At 59.8% G+C, this 20,264-nt stretch overlaps 1 protein-coding gene across 4 annotated transcripts; it reads left to right on the top strand.

The window, feature by feature from the left end:
- The first annotated feature begins 451 nt into the window (after positions 1 to 451).
- Positions 452 to 17,592, top strand: MDFI (MyoD family inhibitor). 4 transcript variants are annotated; one of them, XM_057699959.1, is made up of 5 exons: positions 456 to 705; positions 2,257 to 2,343; positions 9,581 to 9,763; positions 12,756 to 12,980; positions 15,523 to 17,592. In XM_057699959.1, the coding sequence occupies exons 2-5, from the start codon at positions 2,268 to 2,270 to the stop codon at positions 15,777 to 15,779; spliced, it is 741 nt and encodes a 246-aa protein (XP_057555942.1). In that variant the 5' UTR covers positions 456 to 705; positions 2,257 to 2,267; the 3' UTR covers positions 15,780 to 17,592. The 4 variants fall into 4 exon arrangements, with proteins under 4 accessions (XP_057555944.1, XP_057555942.1, XP_057555943.1 ...); XM_057699960.1 differs by lacking the exon at positions 456 to 705 and adding an exon at positions 1,892 to 2,124; XM_057699961.1 differs by lacking the exon at positions 9,581 to 9,763 and having other exon boundaries at positions 452 to 705.
- Positions 17,593 to 20,264: the final 2,672 nt, after the last annotated feature.

Genomic DNA, 20,264 nt, shown 5'->3' with positions numbered 1-20,264 from the left:
TTGTTGAATTTTCACAAACGGAGCACACCTGTATAACCGGTATGTGCGATTAAATTTGAATCCTATTTCACATTTCCAACAGACTAGACGTTCATTAGCGCTGGGCCAGATTCAGAGAACTTTTGATCCCAAGCAGGTGATAGGAAGGCTGGGACAGTAAGGCTGGGAGACTGGGCCAATCCAGAGTTTAGGGGCCCTGGATGGGGACTGAGAAGGCTGGTGGTGCAGCGCTAGGGTCTGTGGTTGGGGAGGGGGCCCCCCACACAGGAGAGGACAGAGAAAGACGGTGGGGCTACCCTAGAGACAATGTCCACCACCCCGCCCCCTTGCGCCCTCCCATTTCCACTCCTGAAGGGCGATGGGGCCAAGCTCTCGGGCCCAGGTAAGCCGGTAAGAATGCTGCAGTCGCCAAGCCCCGCGGGCGCGTCCCGGTGACTCAGCTTTTGCCAGGAAAGGGGAGTCCGCCCCGCTCCCCAGAACTTCCAGACAGCAGCCTGATCCGCGCTGCCTCCCGGGGCTCCAGGCCCGGCCCTACAGCAGGCAGCCCGGCCCCGGGAGCCGGACCCCTTCCTCCGGGCCCGGGGGGCCCCCCACTTCCGGCCGAGGCCACCTGGGCTCATCGCCCGGACGCGGCCTCCGGTGGTGAAAGCTGTGGGGGCCACATTGGTCCTGGCCACGACGGCTGCGCGAGGACCTTCGAGCGTCGTAAGTAGCGACTGCGGGGGGTGGGGGACACCAAGGAGAGGCCCCTAGTCCCTAGCTCGGCCCCCGCGTTCCAGCCCCGGCTTCAAGCCCGGGGCTGAAAGGCGGAACCGGGAGAACTGGCCTGGCGCCGCCGCCGCCTCCCTCATTGTCACGGGCCCTCGTGGTAGGGAGCCCAGCCTCGGCTCCGAGGCGTCCTCGGTCTAGCGTGGCCGAGACGCTGTCACCCCAGTGGGCGGCCCCACCTGATCATCCCACGGGCCTGCCCGCCCCCACGCCAATCCGGTGGGCCGCAGGCTCCATGCCCTCCCCCACCCTCGGGGACTGGGTCCGGGCGACGCTGAGGGTCCCTGAACTACCCCCCACCCCGACTGTCTGGCCGCGGCTCCTTCCTGCCCCCGGCCCTGAGGAGGGACCCAGTTCACAATTCCAGATGTGTCGCCCGGCTGCCCCCGCCTGGAGGGCTTCCTCTCTCCCCTCGCCCTAGCACCCGCAATTTGGAAAGCCTCGGGTTCCAGTATGGATCCAAAAGAAGAGCTGAACTCGAGAACCTCTGTTTGCCTCCAAAGCTGGGTTTCTGACCCAAATTCCCACGCACGGCTCGTGGGGGTGGGGGGAATTAGGGATGCTCAGGGCTGCTGTAGGACACGGGAGGCTAGATGGTCACTAACCGGATTTCCCGAAGGGACAACTTCTGGTCTGTGTCAGGGCTTAGGACCCCAGGCGGAGACCGAAGAGGTGGGCAAAGGGTGCCTGAGAAACCCGATCACTCCCGCTTTGGGGACAACGAGATTTGGGGACCACAAATATTCAGACAATTGGCTCGAGGTAGTCGTGGTCACCATGGTTTCTCTCCCTCTCTGTCGTTCTCTTGCTTTTTCGAAAACTTTCGCAGAGTTTAGGACAGGCGAAGGGGAACGCGCGGCCTCCTTTGCAGCCCCCCGGGGCGCTGGGCCTGGGAGGGGGGCGGAGATTTGGGGAGACTGGGGCCCAGCGCCGAGGGAGCGGAGGAAACGCGCGGAGCCGGCTTCCTGTGGGGGCTCCGGCCGCGGCGCCCCGCGGACAGACGTGTCCGGCCCAGGCAGCGCCTAGCCCGGCGCGGGGGAAGGGCCGTGGAGGGGGGGGGCGCCTGGGAAGGCGAGGAGGGGGCGGGGAGAGGGTGGGCCGGGGAGGAGGGGAGGGAAGAGGCCAGGCGAGCAGGGGAGGAGCGAGGGGGCGACAGGGGAAGGAGGCAGAAGCAAGGGGGCGAGCGGCGCGCGCTGGCGCCGAAATGCGAGAAAGGAGCGAGTGAGAGGGGAGGGGCGCGGGCCGAGCGCGGAGGAGCCGAGTGGCCCCTGGGCTGCGGCGCCCGCGGCCGGCGCGCATGGCAGGCCCCGCGCGGTGATCCCCGCGGGGCGAGAGAGCCGAGCGCAGCTCGCACGAGTAAGTCTGTCGGGGCCGTGTGGGGAAGGGGTGGGCGCGCGGCTGCCGCTGGATCGCCCCCTGCCCGGCCCCCTTTTCCTCGCGCGCGCGCGGGGACCTTCCGCCCCGCCCGCTGAGCCCTGTTTCCCGCAGGTCCCGGGCCGATGTCCCAGGTGAGTGGCCAGCGCCCCCCTCGCAGCGATGCGCCCCATGGAGCCCCCAGCGCAGCCCCGGACCCAGGTAGGACCGGGGATGCAGAGCGAGACTGGACGGGAGCGGGGTAGGCGGCTGGGGGAGGGGGGGGGTTGTAATGCTCCCCCCTTCCTCCCTGAGAAGTGGGGAGACGGTTCGGGGGAGCTTGAGTGGAGGTGGGGGCGAGGCATCTGGATATCGGGAACCGGGTCCAAGGAGAGTGGAGGGCTGGGGCGATGGGGGCAGGGCCCGAACGGAGGCAGCGGCCCCGCCAAGTTGGCTCCAACTCTCCCTACTCCCAACACCAGACACACACACATACACACACACCCCGCAGTGTCTGTCTGTCCGTCTGGGATTTGTGTCCCAACCGTTTCTGCCCAGTGTGTAAATATTTATGGGGGCCTCAGGCAGGGGTGGGGGTGTCTGAGTCTCTCCTTCCCTTCCCCCAACCCAGCCAGAGCCTAGCGCTTCCCGAAAACTTTTGTCCGCTGCAAGCGGCTGCAGGACCCGGCCCCTCCCCTCCCCTCCTTGCCATCTTGTCTCGCTCGCCTTCCTCCCCACCCCGGCCTGGCGAGTCCCCGCCACCCCTGCCCTGCAGGCACGCGCGCGCTTACACACACACGCACACGCACATATACACATACGCATTTTCTCTCTCTCTTCCCCCCCTTCTCTCTCTCTGTCTCCCCTGCCTCATCTTGCACTCACCCCAACCAAGTGCCCACCACCTGAGTGAAAGGCCCCTTCCCCCAAGTCACAGGGTCTGTAACCTCCCTGGGATTCCTGCAGGAGCCTCCCAACTCCAGGACAGTTTGTGACTCCCTGAGGGGGTCTGGGGAGGGGCGGTGGGGCATCCTGAGGCTGTGGCTCTCAGTCGGTCTCCTCACCGTACACATGTGAGCTGAGGCTCACAGTGGACCACAGGGACAGGGAGAGGTCAGGAACATCTGGGATTTGTTGGGGAGGAGGGAGGGGTGATGGGGAGGAGGGAGGGGTGGCGTGCAGGAGTACAGGCCAAGATTTCATGCCTTTAATTCCAGCTCTAGGTTAGTCTAATCTGCCTTCCTTTCACCCAGCCCCATTCACCCTTTCTCCCCTCTTTGAGTCTCTGAATAATGGAGGTCTGGGCCTGGACCTTGGACACGAACTCCCTGCATTACTTTGGACAAGTTCTTTTTCCTCTCTGGCCTCAGTCTCCACATCCGCCCATAGGGGCTGGTCTGCCTGTTTGCAGAGGCCCACGTCTACCTGGTGTGGACGCTGGCACTTTGGAGACCCAGGGCTGTGGAGGTGGGTGGGTGGGGTCTCTTAAAGCAGAGTCAGGACAAATGGGCAGTGTCTGGCCAGGAGCCAGCGCATACATGAGATGTGTGTGCTGTGCATCCCGCCAGCCCTCAGATTCCCTTCTCTTTGTGGGGGCCCTGGAGTAGGGACTTCTGGAGAATAAACTCCAAGAACTGGGCTCCTGCAGCCTGGAGAGAGAGCTAGGGGCAGGGGCCCGGGAAGGGTCTTTCTATGTCCCTCGCCCCTCCTCTCTTTCTTAGCCCACTGCTTCTCTCCCACCCTCCCACTCTCCCCTGCTTTCTTCCCCTGCTTATCCATTTTCTGTGCTCTCTCCTCTCCCTCCTTCCAAGATCCTCTCCGCTGTGTGACCCATTCTGAGCCCCAACAGGGAAAGGAGGTACTGAATGTGCTCAGGGCAGGGACAAGGACCAGGGTGGGCCACTGGGAGGGTTGAGCCCTGGACTGTAACTTGAGGCCCCCCAGCGCCCCAGCGAGCCCCCTCCCCATCCTGGGCTGGGCCAGACAATGTGGCTTTCATACCATGAGAAGGCCTGGCTCTGCCGCCTTGGGAAAACGAGCCTGCTGCCCAGGAAGCCCAAACCACAGGAGACCCAGCCAAAACCCCACAGCTGCCTGAATCCAGACCAGAATCCCCCACGCGCCCTGCTGAGTGCTGCCTTGGGGGCCCTGCTGGCAGGACAGCCAGGGAGCAAGTCAGCCCCGCCCTCAGCCGCCCAAGATGCAGACAGGGGTGCAAGGGGAACCAGGGCAGCTCCGGTCGGGGCAGGTGGCCAAGCCCCCACACCCTTGGCTCCCCCAGTGGCCTCCTCCGCATCCTCCCCCAAGAGCCCCGGGAACCTGGCTCCCTAACCCACAGCAGGTTTCTGTCCAGCGCTGGGGCGTCACATTCCTGCTCTTGGTTCTAAATTGAATTTCCTGGGGAATTGGAGCCTTCAAGACCTAAAATAAAACCAACTGGACCCAGCCTAACTGGCCAGGTCAGGCCCTCTCCAGTCCTCAGCCTGGTGGCCTGAGCCTGTGACCCCTGTGTCACCAGTATGTATCAAGCGAGTCCACATTCTTGCCTTCTTGGTACCAGGTGCCAGCCCTAATCTTCACCTTCTCATTTTCTCCTTCCCTGACCTGAGGCATTCCAGACTCTAGAACTCAGTCCTCACCAACAGATACTTGCTAACTGCCTACTGGGGGTGCAGAGATGGATACTGACCACCCCAAGAGAGAGAGCTGGAGAGGGCTGCAGTCTGGTTGAGGATCCGCATTTCACTCCCTAGTTACAATTTACAGCAGGGAACCCTAGGTGCTTAGTTCTCAGTAAGTGGCCACTCTGAGGAGGAACTATTGGTTTGAGGGTCAGGAAAGGCTCTCTTGAAGAAGAGGTGAAACTCCAGCTGAGTCATGGAAGATGAGTTGGATTTGGCGAGAGGGGAGAGGTAGGACCTTCTGATCAAGAGGAACAGTATAAGCTTGGATGGGTTGGGCAGAAGGCCTGGTGGTAGCCTGGGGCATGGAGAGGTCGGTAGGCCTGGAACACAGTATCCTTGTCCCTTGACTGGGTTGAAGATATAGACCGAGGCCTTGAATACCAGGTCAAGGAGAGATTGGAATGTGGGGCTCCGGTCACCACTCTGAGCAGCTCAGATTCTGGCCCTCTCTCTGCAGAGGCGGTCGGAGCTCCAAGGGGGAAGGCTGGGTCCACTGTCCACAAAGACAGTGGAGAGGGCTCAGCTGGAGGGACCAGGCACAGGAGCCTGGGGACAAGGGCCCTGTGGGCACTTTCCAGGCTTGGAGTGAACCCCTCCCACCCGGAAGAGGTCCCCGCAACTCCTTCTCCTTCCGGGAACTGCAGGCAGAGGGAGCGCACAGGGTCCGGCTGAAGTTTGAGTCTCTCCGCTTCTCTCTCGGACCGACCTCTGCATGCCCCAGGCCACCACCGGGCCTTCTGCCCAATCCATCCAAGCTTAAACGTGACTTTTCCACCCTCTTCTGGGGTTGTCCTTTCAGAACCTGAACCTTATCCTGTGTTAGGGATGAGAACAGGTCGAGGCACAGGCGCTCCTGCCTTTCTGTGTTTCCCTCTTGGAGGTGGGATCTCTTGAGAGAGGTACAGGGCTGGGGCTTCTGCTCAGGGACACCACTAGCATGGCTGGCCCCCTGTGCACATTATTATTTTTTTTAAGTTTGTTAGTTTATTTTTGGCCACACCTTGCGACATGCAGGCTCTTAATTCCCCTTCCAGGGATCGAACCTGTGCTCCTGCAGTGGAAGTGCAGAGTCCTAACCTCTGGGCTGCCAGGGAATTACCCCCTGTGCACATTAGAAAAGGTGGCTCTCCAGTCAGGTGGAGCAGGTGGGCCACGGGGTGAGCAGGGAGGGTGGGGCCCAAACCAGGGACTCCAGCCCCACCCCTACCTGGGCAGTTGCCTTCACACACAACTTGAGTTACTTGTGGCCCTTGACCTTTGCTGGCCTCCCCACCATCCGGGAGTTTCTCCTCAGAGATATTCTCCCCTCTGTGGCTGGACAGGGGTCTCCTGGTCCCAAGAAGGAGAACTGGGCTCTTTTGATCGCTTGATGGTTGAGCACATGGGCCCCGCCTCCTGTCTGGCTTGTCTGCTGCATGTGCTCACAGTGAGAGCTGTTTCTCAGTCCAGCATCTTGGCATCGGGGCCTCTGGGCAGCGTGTCACCCACAGGCCAGGTCTTCCTGCCACTTGTTGTTCCTTCTCTGCTCCCGTGTCTCTGGGTCCTCAGCAGTTTCCTCTTCTGCCCTCAGTGTTGCTCCCCCAGCGTCTGCTGGGTCCCCTCCGCTGCCCTCCCGGCTCCAGGAGGTCTGTCCCTTGGTGTTTGCAGGTCAAGATGACTGGACTGGATTTACTTTCCTCCCTGGTTTCCTTCCAAGGTCTGAGGCTCACCCCAGAATGGCAGGTTTCCTGCAGGAGAGGCCTCCTTGGGACTTCATCTGTGTTCTCTGTAATTTCCTGTTCCCACCCAATTCAAGGTCACCAGCCCTGTAGGTGACTATTAGGAGAGACTGCCCAGAGAGTGGCAGGTGACATGGGGGGAGGAGGGGGGAGGTGGGGACCAGTCTTCTAACCTCTCTTCCTCCCCTTCCTCCCTCTTCAACCCTGGGGGCCAAAAGAGCTGCAGTCTTGGCTCCTTCCCCTACAGGACTGATGGTGTCACCCCTTCGTGCCCTGGTGGCCTCAGGAGAAAGGCTGGAAAGTAACCACAAGGCCCACCGTGCCCCAGTTCTCATTCTAGGCTTCCCTCATTCGCGCTGCAGCTGTTCACACTGGGGTCTTGGCTTCTGCTGATGTTCTCGAAATGTCCTTTGCCCCTTCTCTGCAGACTGACTGATTATTCAAGACCCAATGTGGGCATTGGGGCATTGCCTTCTCCAAGAAGCCTCCTAGACACACACACACACCAGGGATAATTGCCCATCTTCTGTGCCTCCACCGTTCTTAGATGCCCCAGTTGTACGTCTTGCCCTTCAGTGTATGTGACTGTCACCCACCCCCACCCAACAGAGAACTCCTGGGGCCGTGACCCGGTGTGTCTCATTTCGGTCCACCCAGCGCTTGACGTATTAAGAGGTGTGTCGTAGCTGTTACACCAGACAGCACAGGAAGGAAGGAGGAAAGGAAGGAAGGGGAGAGGAGGGAGGGCAGGCAGGAGGATGGGCGAGTGGAAGGGTATGTGAGTGGCCCCCTGCATGCCAGGCACTGTTGAGTGTTTCATTTACTCTTTGAAACCTGGCGGACACGCCTGGTGGAGCCCCCTTTCCGCGCATGGTAACCCAAGTCCTGGTAACTCGCCCAAGCTGGTATCTGGTAAAAACCAGAGCTTGGGTCTTCCAGCTCCTGGCTCAGGCTGCCGTCGTTACACTGCCTGGGAGGGTCAGCACCCCCCCTTCAGGGCTCTGGCAAGATGCCTCTGGGGCCAGAGGCTGGAGCTGGGCGGCCTCCTCCCTTCCAGTAAATTAGGGCTGCAGCGGTGGGCCTCCGTCTCCATGCTAGCTTGGTCTTGGCCCTCCAGCGTCCCGTCCGCTGCAGACCAGGCTCCGGGCTGGGAGAGGCGCCGAGGAGCAGGCAGCCTGTCTTCCCCTTGGGGGCTCAGCGCCGCTCCCCTGTTCCTCCTTGTCCCAGCCCTGTGATTTTCCGCACGCTTGTTTGACCTCTTATTACTCCAGGTGGTAAGGGGAGCACTCAACAGGCCTAAGGAATGGATGGGGCTGCTGGGACCGGCCCCTGCCTCCCCGGGCACCAGGAGGGGTTCCTGGCACATAGCCGCTGCCCTTCAAGGGGGGCAGGGCCCCAGCCCTCCCTCCTCCCTGTCCCAGCTCCCGGCTCCAGGCAGGGCCAGTGGTTTCCCTGGGGCAGGTGGGAGCGTGCCTGCTGCCCTCTGTGCGACCGACACGGGGCCCCTGGGGCCTCCATCCCCCTGGCTGCGGGAGACCAGGGTCTTTGAGACAAGGATTGTCCAGGGGTCTCTGGGCCCCTGGCTCGTCCCCTTCCCTCAGGATGCTCCCACCCCCAGACCTGCATGCCCAGCCTGAAGTGATCCCTCCAATTATCTCCTCCCCTACCCTCCACCCCTCCCCCCACTTTGGGAAGCAGCTCGGAGAAGGACCCCCTGAGGAAGGTCCTCTGTGCTCTGTGATTGGTTCCGTTTCTGTCTGCGAGACTAGCCTTTGTCTCTCTCTGTCCCTGTGGGTGTGTCTTACCATCTCTGTGTGTGGTGTGTACTGGTGGCTGCTGATCTCTAACTCTCTGGGTTTCGTTCCCCTTTCTCTTCATCCTCCTCTGTGGCTCCCTGTCTCTCTCCTGTCCCCTCCCCAAGCCCTTTGATCTCTGTGTCTCTTTGAGTCTCTCATTTCTAGGTCTCCTTGCTCCCAGCATGGCTGGGGGGAGGGGAACCCTCTTGAGGCTCCCGTCTTTCCCGCTGCACGACCTGGGGGCTGATGGGGAGACCTGGGCTGCGCGGAGTCATTGCCCAGCCTGACCCCGGGCCCCATGACCCCGGGCTTCACCCTTCCTGTCCACCCTCAGGCCTTCCCACGCCCAGTCACCTTTCTGCCTCCCTGCCCCACCTCCCAGGCCCCAGAACTTTCCTCCCCTGGGCCCAGGGGGCGCTCGTCCTGCCGCCTCTGGAACTGTGGGTTTGAAGGGGGCTGCATTTCTGCCTTCTGCCCACCCTGCACAGAGGGGCCGCGCCACTCGCTGTAATCGCGTGTGGCTGAGGTCTGCCTCCTCCAGCCCTCTCGGGCTGTCTCTCTTCCAGTCCTGTCTCTCTTCGTGCCTGGAGCCCCTCCGCCTTGGACTCTTTCTCTTGCTATCATCCTCTCTTTCTGCCCCAGTTTCTCACTGTTTGTCTCCCTCTCACTCTGTCTGTATCCTGCTCCCTCTCCATCGCCTCTGCCTCTGACGCCATCTTTGTCTTTATCTTTCTCTCCATCGCTGACTTTCGCTCCATTGCTGAGTCTCCCGTCTGTTCACTGGGTGTCTGGGGCTCTCTCCTCCCCCATCTCCCGCATTCTGATGCACTGTCTCTCTTTGCTTCACCCTGTCACCGTCGCTTGGACTCTTCCTCTCTCCACGTCACTCTGGATGCCTGTCCCTATCTCCCATCGCTGGGCGTCTGTCTGTTCTCTCCTGCGCTGTGTTCCTGCCTCCTCCCCCCACTTTCCTTTGCACCGCGCATCTCTGGCCCCTCTCCCTGAGGAGACACACACACACACACACACACACACACACACACGCACACATGTGCACGTGCACGCGCCCTTGCTCGCTCAAGGACTGTGGTTTGGGAACTTTCTATTTTAGAGTCTGGCATCATTGCCAGATAGGGTAAGGGCTGGGTAACTGGTACAGAGACCAAGAATGAGGGCTCACAGCATTCTGGGAAGGGGACCAGGGCTGGGCAAACAGGAGGGCACCAGGAAAATGTCCCTCGGTCATCTGCTTTTTCCCTAGCCCAGACCCAATCCCTCCTGCCTGGGCTGGAGGTAGTGACAGGATCCGTTCAACCTGCGGAGGCAGCGCTAGAGGAGGGCTCCCTGGAGGAGGCGGCACCCCCCATGCCCCAAGGCAATGGCCCTGGGGCTTCCCAGGCCCTGGGCAGCACTGACCTCGATGTCCCCACAGAAGCTGTGACACGTGAGTCCTAGGGGTCGGGGATTGGGGTGACAACATGTAGGGGTTGCTCTAGGGAATCCAGTGCAGATGGGCTGGCAGAAACGCTGTGGGTGCCCTTGGGAGCCTAGTAGTGGGCCAGGACCTTGAGGTGTAGGCAGTGGAAAGGTGTGGGACACTGTCACTGTCCTGGCTGTCTAGGAAGAAGACCTCCACATACAAAATGATTTGGATAAAATTAGTTCAAAATGAGTGTGGACAGGCTCCAGGCAATGTGGTTGAGGACAGGAGAGTGTGCGACTTATGGAGAGAGGCTGGGGGCCGGGGGGCAGGGACCCGGAGCCCGAGGCAGCCCAGCCTTCAGCGAGTCAAGAGCAAAACGGCAGGAGGGACACTCCCGGTTGCTCTGGGTAAACGGAGCAAAACTCAGCTCTAGTCCCAGGTTTGGCTCAGTGTCTCCAAGGAGGTCCTGGAGGGGGAGAATTTGCCAGTGTCACCCTCCGAAGCAGGGGAAGGGGCGGCCAGAATCATTTTGTAATTACCGGTAAGATCTGCAAAATCTGTGAACCCGTTAGCGCTTTCCAACTTTCTTTCCCTGTGTGATCTCACACACTCCAGATCAGCCTGTAGCGAGGCAGCAGGTTGGCTCTTGCCAAGCCCATTTTACAGATGAGGAAACTGAGGCATGGAGACCTGCTCGCCCTGGATACAAACTGGGGGGCTCAGGTCTCCTGGCCAGTGCTCTTTCCTATGTCTGCCTGCCCAGCTGGCATGGCCAAGTGTGGAGCCGCCTTCAGCTAGGTCATTTGGGGTGAGCTGGACTCCCTGGAAGTCAGGGTTACTAAATCCTGCTAGTGCACTGCCCTCCAGACACACCCACCAACAGAACTGAGAGAGAGAGGTGAACGCCGTGGCCACAGGGTAGGGGGCCTGGATGGGAGTTGGACAGACACTCCTGTGTCTATGGGCCCTGAGTGTTTGCTCTGTGACTCAGCCCCCATGGCCGCCCCCACGGCCATGGCCACAGGCGAGCTCTGTGTCTTCCTGAACCTCCCCAGGCCCTCAGCTCACCACACGCTGCCGCCCTCTGATCACTGTGCCCGTGTTTAGGCAGCAGGGCAGGGGGCACCGAAGCTGGCCAAGGACTCGGCCCAGTCACCCGCCGTGGGGCCAGGAGGTGGGGGCAGGATGATTCAGGCCTGGCCACTTCCTGTGGCCTTACCCCTGTTTACCCAGATGCAGGCACCAGCCACTGCTCGGGGCCAAAGGCTCCCAGTATGGTGCCTGCCCAGAGCCCTGTCTCCCATCCTGTCCCTGACTCCTCAGCTTGTCTTCAGCTCCTTTGTCCCAATCTCCATCCCCTTCCTACTCCAATTCCTAGCTGTGGAACCTCTGGCAAGTTTTACCCTCTCTGGGTCTCGGTTTTTTCATCTGTGAAATGGGCCAGTAATAGTAGCTCTGTTTGACACTTAAGGGAACTACTACACATAGAGCTCTTAGCACTGGGTCTGGCACCTAGTCACAGCTCAAAACGTGTCAGTTACTGGTCGTACAAGCAGTGATGGTTGTGATTGTAGCAGCTTATTCCTCAATTCCTCAGTCCCTTGTCTCCCAACCTCTGCTCGCCTCCTCGCCTCTCTGCCCTCGGAGTCCCAGCTTTTAGCCTTCAGGCTGGTCCCACCTCTCACCCTTAGCTGTGTGACCTTGGAGAAGTTACTGTACTTCTCTGGGACTCAATTTCCTCACCTGTAAAAGGAGGATACTGCCCTGTAGAGACACGGAGGACCAGGTGCACGGCAAGTGCCCTGAGCAGTGGCCGGTGAGCAGTGAGGGCCCTGCCGTGTGCTCCCACCAGCACTAGACGGCCCAGCCCCTCGGTCGGGGGACGCTCTGAGGCCCCCTTCCACTCTCCTCCGCCTCCACCCTCCCCAACCGCTCCCTCCCGATATCTCCTCCTGCCACGATCCAAACCCAGACGCCCGGCCAGGAGGGATCTGGGGTCCAGTCCCCAGGGCCTGACAGATGGACGTGCCGCACGTTTACGCGTTTACTGAGGGTCCTCAGGGCCTGAGGGTCCCGCCCAGGAGTCGGGCCCTGAGCAGAGGGGTCCTCGAACTCTCATGATCCCTTCTCAGTCTCCTCCCTGGACACACACGTACACACACCTGCCTCATCTCTTGAGAGCAGAACCGCACCAGGCAGGTGGGGAAACTGGAGTGAGGTGAGGAAAGGCACTGGATGTTTTGGGGGAATCTCCAGGGCCAGCTTCCCCACACCCCACTGATAAAGCTGGTTTTGTTCCTCAGCCTGGGATGGGGACCCAGAGCTCCCAGCTTCCAGAGTCTCCCCGCTTGGCCTCCCTCTTCCCTTCGCCCCCTCCTCGCCCAGACCCCAAGGGCCCCTCAGCTAACTCTTTCTGCTGCCGTCCCATGGAGGCCAGATGGGGCAGGGAAGCTGGGGGCAGAAGGAGCAGGAGATAGGGGGTCTGCTGTGAGCGGCCCCTGGATTCCAGGGCCAGGGCGTTCATCTCCAAACAGATGTTTCCAATAAATCACCCGGCACACGAAGGGCAAAAGCAGCTGGGGGCTTGGCAGGAGCCGAGGTGGTGGTGAACTGCTTCCCTGCTGTCCCTCCACCCCCAGCCGCCACCACTCTTGCCAAAATTCCAGGACCCCAAGTGCAGGAGAGTTGGTTTCACATGGGGTAAGATGGTGGGGTCCAGGGTCCTGAGCCTCTCCCCTTGCCATGCACCTCTGTCTTTTCTGGAAAGAGCACTGGCCTGGGAGTCAGGAGCCAGCCTCCACTCGGTGGCTATTTCATGATGTGCATCTGGGCAAGTCAGCTCTGCTCTCTGGGCTTCGATTTCCCCGTCTGCAAAATACAGATCAGCTAGATGAGCTGTGGTGTGTCTAGGAAGGAAGCAGGCAGGCGTCGAGCAGAGCCCTGGGAGGCCGTGTGGGCCCCTCCCACCCCCCACCCCCACCTCCCCCATTGCCCTTTCTCATCATCTCTCTAGGCCAGCCACAGGGGAACCCCTTGGGCTGCACCCCACTAGTGGCGAATGGCTCTGGCCACCCCTCGGAGCTGGGCGGCGCCAGGAGGACGGGGAACGGTGCCCTGGGTGGCCCCAAGGCCCACCGGAAGTTGCAGACGCACCCATCTCTCGCCAGCCAGGGCAGCAAGAAGAGCAAGGGCAGCACCAAGTCTGCTGCCTCCCAGATCCCTCTCCAGGCGCAGGAAGGTAAGCACCCCATCCCACCTCCCCCTGGGAGAAGCCTCCAAAGCTGGCTTCCTCAAGATCTGATGCAGAGACCAGCAGCAGCGTCTTTACCAAGTTACTGGTTAGAAGCGCAGCATCCTAGCCCCACGCCTGGTCTGCCAGATCTGAACCTCGGGGTAAGGCCCAGGAGTGTGGGTTTTAACAAGCCCTCCAGGGAGTCTGATGCAAGACTTTTAAATCAGAGGACACTTGTTGGGTAAAGTGAGGCACATCTGAGTTCTCAAGGCCAACCCCTTCTTATCCCTGAGTTGCTGTAACAAGAAATGGAGCCATCTGGGCTGGTCCAGCTTAAGCCACCCCATTTCTGGAAACAGAAGTTTTCCTTGAGGAAGGGACCATCTGTGTAGTGAGAGCACAGCATCCGGCAGGATAAAGTGACACGCCATCAGATGCTTAATTGGGGGTGGGGCAGGGGCTGCAAGGTGCAGTGGGAGGTCAGAGCACCCAGATACACCAGCCATTGCTCCTGCCACGTGGAGGTCCTCTGTGGGGCCGCCCCGGGCAGCCAGGTCCCCCGCCCCACCGGGCATCAGTTCAGCACGGGTGACGGCTGCCTGTAGCCCAGTGATGCTTGACCTTCACTCCAGAACTTTTAAGTAATTTCTCCCCATGTTGGAGGACTCTGGCTGGTCCTCTGCAAATAGGATTTAGTGTACACATGTGCACATAACGTGTTCATAACTTTCACCCCCCCGCCCCGCCCCTGAGCAGATTCTGCCCAACAGTCTTATTTATGAAGGGAGTAGTCATGCATTTAAAGTGAACTGGGCGTCTGCTGGGAGCCAGGCGCTGTGCTGGGTGCTGGGGACCCAGGCCGTGGCCATTAAGCTCTCATCAGGGAGACAGAAACAGGTGATCACTCTGTGATGTGACATATGATAAATGATGAGGGATAAAGTGAACACAGGGGGACACCCACACCAGCCCAGAAAGCCGGGAAGAGGAATCTGGGAAGGCTCTGGAGGTGTCTGAGCAAGGCTTAAAGGACCCATGGGAGGATCTAGCCAGGGTGCATTAGCACAGAGGTGAGAACTGGCTAGTGTGGCTAGATTATCAAGTTCCAGGTGAGGAATGATGGGAGGTGAGACTCCAAGCAGACAGGGACTCCGGGGTGGAGGGTACCTTGTAAGCTGCATAGTGGACCTAGACTTCATCTAGGGAGGACAATAGGGAGCATCGAAGGGTTTTAAACAAGGTGGTGACCTCATCGGATTTGCATCTGAAGAGAATTCCCTTATCCAGTTTGCAGACAGATGGCAGGGGTTCCAGCTGTACAAGCCCCCATTCCCTGTACACAGGCCCCGGGGTGGGGGCGTCAGAGCCTGCATGGTGGTGTGCGACTCCCATAGGACCAGCAGCCTTGTGCCGGGGGCACACCTGGTCAGGGGAACTGGACACTGCCCGTGGCCCGGGCCCTGGGAGGGATGCCAGCCCCGCATCCCGGCAGCACGCCAGTGGTTCAGACCAAGGGCCGCAGAGCTAGCACCCCAGGTACCAGTGGGCACCCAAGGCAGGATGGTGCGTTAATTTCCTTCTTGTGTGTTTACTCAGCACCCACGATGTGCCAGGCACGGTTCTCAGAACTGTAGCAGACAAGGATGCCTGCCCTTGTGGTGCTTACCCTTCGGTAGGCGGGGAGCTGTGTAAGCTGCAGAAGGTGATAAGTCCTAGGTGGGGAGGCAAAGCAGGCCCCGGAGAGGGGGTGGGGGTCGGGTGGGCAGCTCCCAGTATTAAAGAGGGGGCTCGTGAAAGGCCTCACCAAGAGGAGACATTTGGGCAAAGAAGGAGGGGACAGAATGAGCAGAGCATGTATCTGGGGCCAGAGCACTGGGGGGACAGGGGTGCAGTGCCTGCATGACCAGGAGTAGCCAGTGTGGCCACAGCAGAGTGGTCGGGGCGGGGCGGGGGGTGCCTGGGGGCCTCTGAGAGCTCTTGGGCTTTTCCTCCTGGTGAAGCGGAAGCCGCTAGAGAGTTCTGAGGGCAGGAGGGACAGAATCCGATAGAAATTTTTCAGGAGTCCTCTGTCCTCCGTGTGGGGTGTAGATGCGGGGAGGGGTGGTCAAAGGCGGGAAGTGGGGAGACCCGTGAGGATGCTGTCGCTGTCACTGGGCAGGCGAGAGCTGAGCATAGTGGTGGGATTCTGGAGAGATTTTGAAGTGACTTCTCCGTGCCTCAGTTTCTTCATCTGTAGAGCGGGGCTGATACCGCCCCACCTGAAGGAGTTGTTGCAGGTTTAACGGAGTTTATTTCACACACAGCACTTAGAACAGTGCTTGGAACATGTCATCACTTGCTGTGTTCATTAAATAAGTGGCTGAGGGTGGTTAAACCAGGGCTCAGGATCCAGGCTGCTGGGGCTCAGACCCTTGCTTCATGTAACTCTGGGTGTCTCGGAGTCACCTGGAAGGTGGGTCCCCCCATCACAGAGCCGGGGGAGGGTCGCACGAGCGCCGTTCCGCCCCCAGTGAGCCCCTGGCCCTCTCGCCCGCCGCCGCCCCCGCAGACTGCTGCGTCCACTGCATCCTGTCCTGCCTGTTCTGCGAGTTCCTGACGCTGTGCAACATCGTCCTGGACTGCGCCACGTGCGGCTCCTGCAGCTCCGAGGACTCGTGCCTCTGCTGCTGCTGCTGCGGCTCCGGCGAGTGCGCCGACTGCGACCTGCCCTGCGACCTGGACTGCGGCATCCTGGACGCCTGCTGCGAGTCGGCCGACTGCCTGGAGATCTGCATGGAGTGCTGCGGGCTCTGCTTCTCCTCCTGACCCGCGGCGTCCCCAGCGGTCCCACGAGGCTGGCCCGCCCCCTCCCCCGGGCCTCTCCCGCCCACCCCGCCCGCCCCACGCCTGTCCTCCTTGCTGGTTTCCCAGGACGACAGCACCTAAGACCTGGGGAGGGGGAGGGGGAGGGGGGACCCGCCCCTGGATCAGCTGCCAGGGCTGCTGAACACTGTGAAAGTTGGGGGAGGGGGCAGGGACGTGGGGAGCCCGCGGCGCCAGGGCTGTGCGCTTTTCTACCTCTCACTGCCCCTGTGCCCGCCTCCCACGCGCGCCCCTCCCCCCGCCCCCCGCCCCGGCTTAGAGGACGACAAAATGTGAAAAGAGACACCCCGCCCGACCTCAGCCAAGCCCCTCCCCAGTCTCCTCTCCTGGGGTCTGGTGGGGGTCTGACTCATACAGTGACCCCAGAGGGCAGGGCTGGGCTTGGGCCCGGGACAGGGTGGTGGGAGGGGGGAACGATACAGAAAAGACTGGAAGGGGAGAGGGAGGGAATGGAGGGAGGGTCTGTTCTATTTGTTGCTGTAAATAAAGATATGTGTCCATCTCAGATTTCCTCAGGACTCATGAGTAGCAGCCATGGGCCACTGCTCTCAAAAGCAGACACTCCCACAAGCCCCTTACAAAGGGATGAGGCTTCCTTCCCTGGTCTCTGGGGTCCCCTCCCTTGTTTCATGTTCCTCCCTGAGGGAAGAAGGGAAGAGGGGCACCCACTCCCCACCTTTATTTGCCTCTTCCTGCCAAAGGGACGGAGATGCTCAGAAAGGGAAGGGTTAACCCTTGGCATAGAATTAATTAACAACAGATGTCTTGAGGTTTTGATTAATTAATCTCCTGCTGACTCCAGCTTCTCCAAGCCATGATGGCTTCAAGGCATAGGGGTGACGCCTATGTCAGTGGCAGAACTGTGCCCGGGGAGGGGGCACCCGTAGGCCCCTGCACAGCCGGGGCAGCCCTGGGAGGCGAGTGTGGCCGGAGGGGGGTTCACGTGGCCCGGCCCCAGTTGTCCCCCACCAAATTGCCAGGGGACCTGAGATAGAAGAAAACTGTCAGGACTGGCGGGAGCCTCAGAGGCCGTGTGTCCAGTGCCTTTGGGTGCGGGGCCCAGACCTGAAAGCTGAGGCTGACAGTGGAGAGGGCTGTGTGGACCCAACCCCTCTCCACCCCATCCTGGACCTGGAGGAAGCCAGGAGGGGTCCCAGGTGAGTGAGAGGACATCTCATGGTTGGACTTGGATTGTCCTGAGGAAAAGACATGGCTGAAGAAGGCCTTGAAAAGTGGAGACCTCATGGGAAACTGGTGGGCGCTGCTTCCAGGAACAAAGGGTGGAGTGGCTCGGACGGATTCTGGAGGGAGGAAGGGAGCTCAGGAAAAGGGCCAGATGAAATCTGAACTCTCCCAAGGAATACCACACTATGGAGCGGTCCATGGCCTTGGGCGTGGGTTGCAGCGTCAGCAGGAGGAGGTGGCAAGAGGCAGGGAGGAGGAACCCCCCGCACCTCCCCGCAGCCCCCCACCCATCCACACGCATGGACGCAGGCCTCGTTTTTGCCAACACCAAGGGCTTCTGACCTGTGGGACCACATAGGAAACCCACACAGAGAGGAAGTGACCTCCCCAGGGTCACATTGTCAAGATCAAAGCCAGGAGAGAAGCCCCATCTTCTTGGCCCCCTCAACGTTCATTTGTATATCTGTTCATTTGTCTCAAGCTTTTTTCGTTTGTGTGTGTGTGTGTGTGTTTGCTTAGTTATTGTATGCTCAAAGCACAAAAGTTTCAAAAATCTGTGCGTATACAAGCATTTACCCATATTGTTTTCCTTTTTTGTATAAAAATGTCAGAATTGCATGCACGTTGCACCGTTTTTATCACTTGACCATTCGTCTTGGGGCTCTTCCTTATCAGCACATTGAAGAGCGGCGGAGATGAGCCGCACTCAGTCCAGATGCCCAGCTTCTGCTTAATCCTTTCCATTAATTCCTCTGTTACAAACAGGGTCGTATGAGCATGTCCTTTTGCACAAATGAGCTGTATTTGTAGAATATTCCTGGAGGTGGGATTGCTGGGCCTCATGGTGCATGCGTTTGTGACTTTGACCTTGATGAGGGGGTGCCAGTCCGCCCCCATGCCTGCGGGGAGCGTCCACGTCTCTCTTCTGTGGTTCTTTGTCCACAGGAGGATGGACGATGGTGGGAGGGCTTCCGTTCAGCCCCCACTTAACCCAGCTCCTCCCCAAGACTGGGGTCTGAGGGATATTCGGGTGGCTGGGAGGGCCAGGGTTGGAGGGTCTGGTCCAACTTGAGGTCTGGTCCAGGTGGGCAGGAAGGCCCCCTCCCTGGCCCTCTCCCCGCCATGGCATCTCTGCAGTCCAAATAGCGATTTCCTGCTGCAGGACAGTGGCTGAAACCCGAGAGGCTGAGCTGGGTGGGGGCGAGACAGGGGCGGGATTCAGCCCCACACCCACACCCACACCCACACCCACACACACACACACATTCTCTCTCTCTCTCTCTCTGTCTCTCTCTCCTTACAGCCGCATACTCACATGCATTCCACAAGGTCACACAGATACCACACACACGCACACACATACACACAGACACATCAGACATATACCCACACACGCTCACACACCACACATTTTCAGAGCCTGCAACACCACCAACCCTGTTCAGGCTGGCCCCTGGGTCTGCTCCCCACAAATCCCATGCCTGCCCCGCCTTCCCCACCTCCTGTGTCCTTGCTCAGGTGGCCTGATCTCTGCTGGGAAACAGAAGGCATTTCTCTTAGAAGCCACCCACCCACTCAGCTCTGCCCACATATCCTTCTAGGGCAAGCCCTGGTTCTAGACCGTTCCCCTCCACACCACGGCTCCCAGTCTGTTTCTTGCTCTCTTTCTTTCTTTTTCTTTCTTTCTCTCTCTTTCTTTCCCTCTCTTTCTTTCTCTTTCTTTCTTTCTTTCTTTCTTTCTTTCTTTCTTTCTTTCTTTTTTCTTTTTCTTTCTTTCTTTCTTTCTTTCTTTCTTTCTTTCTTTCTTTCTTTCTTTCTTTCTTCTTTCTTTCTTCTTTTCTTTTTCTTTCTTTCTTTCTTTCTTTCTTTCTTTCTTTCTTTCTTTCTTTCTTTCTTTCTTCTTTCTTTCTCTTTCTTTCTTTTTCTGGCTGCATTGGGTCTTCATTGCTGCATGCAGTCTTTCTCTAGTTGCAGCGAGTGGGGGTTACTCTTCATTGCACTGTGCAGGCTTCTCATTGCGGTGGCTTCTCTTGTTGAGGGGCACAGGCTCCAGGCGCTCGGGCTTCAGTAATTGAGGCACATGGGCTCATAGCTGTGGCTCACAGGGTCCAGAGTGCAAGCTCAATAGTTGTGGCGCACGGGCTTCGTTGCTCCGCGGCATGTGGGATCTTCCCAGACCAGGGATCGACCCCGTGTGCCCTGCATTGGCAGGAGGGTTCTCAACCACTGCGCCACCAGCGAAGTCCCCCCAGTCTGTTTTCTGACCAGCAGATCTGAGCTGAGTTGTGCTGTGGGTCCCAGGGAAGAGGCCCTTTCACTCTCTGGGCCTCAGTTTCCTTGTGTGTACGATGCAACAGGGATGAATCTCTGGAACTCTCATGGCGGCACCAGTATCCGGGGAAGTCGCCTGCTTCTCTGGTTTTATTCCATCCGTGGCGCCGCAGAGCTGCCCCCACCCACTTTGCTCAAGAGCCTTCTTGAGGGCCACCCTGCTGCCCTGAGTCGTCTAACCCAAGGTGGGCATTGTCACATTTGTGGGAGGACAAGGCGGTGAGGCCAGGTTGAGCTGTCCCTGGCCAGGACTGCCCGTGACCTCTGGGTGATCTGGCGGGTTTGCCGTGTCACCGCGCAAGCAGCTGAGCTAGGGGCTGGCTTGTGTGGGGAGGGGTGCTCGGCCCACCGCTCTGCCTCCTGAGCCTGCACCAGCCTCTCCCTGTGCTCTGGCACGTTTAATCTGCGTTCCTCGAGCTTGTACTCAGAGCTGGGCAACTCACCTTCAGGCCTTGACACCCCCATGGCCCCGGGGCCTGGAGGGGACCCCTTGAAGCGGCCCCAGTGCTGAATTGCCTGCGGCCCGTCATGCCTCGGGGCCTTCACCAGCTCCCTGGGGCGTGGAGGCAGTGGTGGGGGCTGAGGGCTGGTCCCCGAGGTTCAGGACAGTTTCTGCCGACCCTCCCTGTTGCTGAGCAGCGGGAAAGAGCGAGGTATCTCAGGACTGGCCTGCGCAGGGAGGGGCAGGGAAGACACAGACAGGAGCCTCAGGGCACACTCGGAGGCAGCAGAGGGGACAGAGATCACAGACCTGGCCCCTTGTCCCTTCCGCATGTATGCTCCTTTCCTCATTCCGACTGTCCGAGGATGACAAGGAGACAGGCCTGGGATGGTACCTGCAGCCACAGCCCTCCCCTCCCCTCCATCTCCTCCAGAGGAAAGCCCCCTCCCAGCCTTCCTAGCCCCGCACCT

Source organism: Hippopotamus amphibius, chromosome 11 (assembly GCF_030028045.1).
Source record: "Hippopotamus amphibius kiboko isolate mHipAmp2 chromosome 11, mHipAmp2.hap2, whole genome shotgun sequence".
In the NCBI taxonomy this organism is placed as follows: Eukaryota; Metazoa; Chordata; class Mammalia; order Artiodactyla; family Hippopotamidae; genus Hippopotamus; species Hippopotamus amphibius.
This window is presented reverse-complemented; position numbering and strand designations above follow the sequence as displayed.

What these genes read in the sequence shown, in the direction of transcription:
- MDFI (XM_057699959.1), top strand. Translation starts at nt 2,268, where the DNA reads ATGTCCCAGGTGAGTGGCCAGCGCCCCCCTCGCAGCGATGCGCCCCAT. An exon ending in CAGCGCAGCCCCGGACCCAG is followed by an intron (nt 2,344 to 9,580) that starts GTAGGACCGGGG and finishes CTTTTTCCCTAG; the next exon opens with CCCAGACCCAATCCCTCCTG. An exon ending in CCCTCTCCAGGCGCAGGAAG is followed by an intron (nt 12,981 to 15,522) that starts GTAAGCACCCCA and finishes CCGCCCCCGCAG; the next exon opens with ACTGCTGCGTCCACTGCATC.